Below are 2,333 nucleotides of genomic sequence, written 5' to 3'. Positions count from 1 at the left end.
TATAACATAATGCAAATGCGTAGCTTTTTGTGCACTTTGTTTGCAGAAAATAAAGAAATAACAGTAATAACGTCAGTGAAAAATAAATATTAAATAAACTGCCTTTCACATATTTATCACTTAGAAAATATTTTTCATTTTTAACCTCGTATATAGTACACACTAGAAATTTTGACCTTTAAATTTTGGGAAAAAAGTGCGGATTATACTCGAGGATTTACGGTATATAAGCATTTAAGAAATAATCGAGTACATTCTTCAACAAATAAATTTTATTTAGAGTTAGATTATTGTTGAATAAATAACAACTTTTTATACATAATAATACCATCACAGATCATTTATAAATGGTTAACAGTAATATTTAACTTACAAACAACAAGTGACAAAACATGAAATAAAATTGATTACATATCATATTTACTTTTGTATAAGTGAAGGCGCATGGTTTAGTGGTTAGGGTATTTGGCTCATGATTGTATGGTTGTGGGTTCAATGCCTGGCAGAGATGTACCCTTGAGCAAGACACTATATTCCACATTGCCCAACTCCACTCAGCTGGCAAAAATGAGTTGTACCTGTAATTCACAAGGGGCCAGCCTTGTCACATTCTGTGTCATGCTGAATCTCCCCGAGCTATGTTAAGGGTATGCATGTTTGTGGAGTACTCAGCCACGTACATGTTAATTTCACTAGCAGGCTGTTCTGTTGATCAGATCAACTGGAACTCTTGTCATCGTAACCGGTGGAGTGTCAGCTCTTTCTGTGTGTATGAACCACACCATTTTATTCTTAATTTTAACTGAATAAGCTGGGCTGCAACTTATACACGGGGCAAAGCTTAAACTATGAAGGAAAAAATTTGTACCGAGATTTAACACTAAACTCCTTGCAGATGAATACCATCTTGTCGTTGGTTGCAGGGCTTGTGTGTCTCCATGACCATGTGAGGTATGCTGGTTGGAGATTTGTCTCCTGGTAGGGTCACCCAAGCCAGACAGGTCGAAGGGTAACCAGATGAAGAGCATTCAACTGACCCTCCAGGTTGGGGGTTTAGCATTGGACTAACAACCCAGTTTAGTAAGAAAAAAACATACCTGTTACAGAAACCACAACAGCACTCCCAAACGACATGGTCAAGGAAGAGTCCTCTCCCGTAGAGCGCATGACACAAGCTGGTGAAAGCCTTTGGGAAGCCAGCGCACCGATAACTCTTCTGACAACCAAGACTGAAACTAGGAACAGCCTTGGCACAGGAGTCTCGACACAGAGGTGAGGGCAACCAGAATGATGTAGGCCGAGCTGAAGAGGATCCCTCAGAACCGCTTCTTTTGGAAAAACATTGTTGTGGCCCTATGTTCCCTGAGGAATCAAGATACCTAAGAGAAGAGAGAGTGGTGTAATTTATACACAAGTAAATATAGTAAATATTTTAGTATAACCTGCATGGAATAATGATATCTATCTGGACAATTTATAGAAATACTTTTGACTTTTCCCAGATGAAAAAAAAAAATCATTTCAATTATAAAAAACAGTTTCTGTTAAACTGATTTCAATGTCTCTTTTCTTTCTTAACAAAACAAATTCAATTTTAGAAAAGTTTCTAAAATCCTTCAAACAGTTTATCAAAATGGTGCAATTTTAATGAGTACATATTTACATATTAATAAAAAAAAAAGTCATTTCGATCTAGATTTCTCTGTTTTCAATATCAACAGACTCTTCATTACTGTTATTTTCTACTTGATTCGTTAGTTCGTCAGCTTGTAATAAGGTAATTAGTTCTTCAGTGGAGAGAGCTTGTCGTTCGGGGCAGAATTTTCTTTGGAAATAGGATTGAAAATTATCATCATCTAAAGCATTAGCATCATCAAATTCTAAGGAGCCACCTTCTTCGAGAAAATTTTTCATAATATCTGCTTTCTTCAGTGCCAATTCCTTGATGATGTCTTTTGATGTTGGCTCTCTTTGGCCTTCTAACTTGATCTGTTGTAATCGTCGATCTAGGAAAAAAAACAAACAAAAACAAAAGATGAATACACTAGGTCTAATGTTTATATCTAATTTATTATATTTTACATGATTCAGTCATTGGACTGTAGCCATACTGGGGCACTGCCCTAAAGAGTTTAGGGACCTTTTCAGTTTGGCTGCCAGTTTTCAATCTCTTCAGTTCCTGCTCAAATTGATTTCATATCTGCAAGTACTGAGGTGATTTCGTTCAACAATTCTAGAAGGCAATGCCCCAGCATGGTCGCAATCTAATGACTGAAACAAGTAAAAGATAAAAGATGTGTGTAAGATAGATAGATAGAGGGAGAGAGAGGGAG

At 36.5% G+C, this 2,333-nt stretch overlaps 1 protein-coding gene across 1 annotated transcript in view; it reads right to left on the bottom strand.

The window, feature by feature from the left end:
* Nucleotides 1-250: 250 nt before the first annotated feature.
* The window catches only part of LOC106882362 (uncharacterized), a 3,531-nt gene continuing 1,448 nt past the window's right edge, over nt 251-2,333 (bottom strand). The window contains exon 2 of the mRNA XM_014933016.2: nt 251-2,006. Within this exon, the coding sequence (XP_014788502.1) occupies nt 1,693-2,006 (314 nt within the window). The 3' untranslated portion in view covers nt 251-1,692. The remainder of the gene's footprint in view (nt 2,007-2,333) is intronic.

Source organism: Octopus bimaculoides, chromosome 6 (genome assembly GCF_001194135.2).
Source record: "Octopus bimaculoides isolate UCB-OBI-ISO-001 chromosome 6, ASM119413v2, whole genome shotgun sequence".
In the NCBI taxonomy this organism is placed as follows: domain Eukaryota; kingdom Metazoa; phylum Mollusca; class Cephalopoda; order Octopoda; family Octopodidae; genus Octopus; species Octopus bimaculoides.
Note: the sequence above shows the minus strand (reverse complement) of the source record. Positions and strands in the feature narration are given on the sequence as shown.